Genomic DNA, 1,279 nt, shown 5'->3' with positions numbered 1-1,279 from the left:
AAGAGACTTCTTGAAAGCATTGTTTGAGTCTCAACATTTTTCATTCTTCCTTCAAAATTTCCCAAAAAGACATGACCATATATTTGAAGATTGGCAAATAAATAATATTTATTTAATTAATACTAATGAACTTATTCAAATGTATTCAAAAGAATATCATCCTATTACTTCAATTATTCAAACATCAACAGAAAAAAGTCTTGAAGTATCTCCAATTAATACATTGGTATTGGATTGTGGGAAACTTAAATCATTAAGAGTAAGAAACACTGTAGTTAATTCACAATTAGAACCAAAAATGTATCATAATCATTTAGAAGGATTAAAAAAACAAAGAGTAAAAGAAGTATTTAATAATGATATAATACAATTTAGTGATATTCAAATTGGAATATTGGTGATGATGAATGAAGGAACAACAAAAAGTCTTGATACAGATTTATTATTTAATTTTTTATCACAAGTTGAAGGAAGAAAAATATTTACACAACGATTAATGAGTAAATATACATCATTTTGTATTAATAAAATGGAAGGTAGAGTAAATAATATAGTCTATGCAGTAATTGGTGATATTCTTCGACAAGAAGCAACATACGCATATTCACAAAAAGATTATATGACACCACAACATATTATTGAATTATCTCAAATATTATATAAAACAGAAGGGAACCAAAAAATTAAATTGATTAATAGTTTAATTGAATTAGATATTTGGAATCAAATGGATGTATGGAATAATATGTTTATGAGACTAATGTGTATTGAAAAATCGTCTATTTATCAAGAACAATATGGGTTAGACCTTCCATCAAGATGGAACCTATTTGATTCAAATCAACAAAACCAATACAGAATTGCTGAAACTCAAGACTTTAAAAAAAATTTATCAACACTTTTAGATACGATGAAAATTGTTAGAGTAAATGATAGAACACTTAACCAATTTGTTGGTTATATATTAAGCCAAATGAGATTTGATGAAATGTTTAGAAATGAAATTGATAAATTAGTAAAAGAAAAATGTCCTTCTCAAAATGCTCTTACAATTAATGACTCTAAAGAACAATTGTTAGCTGATATGAGAAAATTGTATGACTCTGTGTATCTCACTGAAGATTAACTATTTTTTTGTTATTCAAAATAAATAAATTTTAATTTAAAAAAAAACGATAAAATGTATTAAAAAAAAAAAAAAGAGAGAAATATTAACAGAATCAAGTTTTTTTGTTTATTTATTTAATAAAAAGAGCTATAAAAAACTATAAAAAGATTT

The 1,279-nt window shown here is 24.0% G+C and overlaps 1 protein-coding gene across 1 annotated transcript in view, besides 3 other annotated features; it reads left to right on the top strand.

Annotated features, from left to right (window-relative positions):
* EDI_314770 (uncharacterized protein) overlaps nucleotides 1–1,126 on the top strand; it is a gene marked incomplete at both ends in the record, with an annotated part of 3,011 nt that extends 1,885 nt beyond the window's left edge. The window contains one exon of the mRNA XM_001740293.1: nucleotides 4–1,126. Within this exon, the coding sequence (XP_001740345.1) occupies nucleotides 4–1,126 (1,123 nt within the window). The remainder of the gene's footprint in view (nucleotides 1–3) is intronic.
* Nucleotides 96–122: a sequence feature (AT_rich).
* Nucleotides 438–458: a sequence feature (AT_rich).
* Nucleotide 1,127: 1 nt separating the features above from the next.
* Nucleotides 1,128–1,201: a sequence feature (AT_rich).
* Nucleotides 1,202–1,279: the final 78 nt, after the last annotated feature.

This window comes from Entamoeba dispar, genomic scaffold, assembly GCF_000209125.1.
Source record: "Entamoeba dispar SAW760 scf_1105229462853 genomic scaffold, whole genome shotgun sequence".
Lineage (NCBI taxonomy): Eukaryota > Evosea > Mastigamoebida > Endamoebidae > Entamoeba > Entamoeba dispar.
This window is presented reverse-complemented; position numbering and strand designations above follow the sequence as displayed.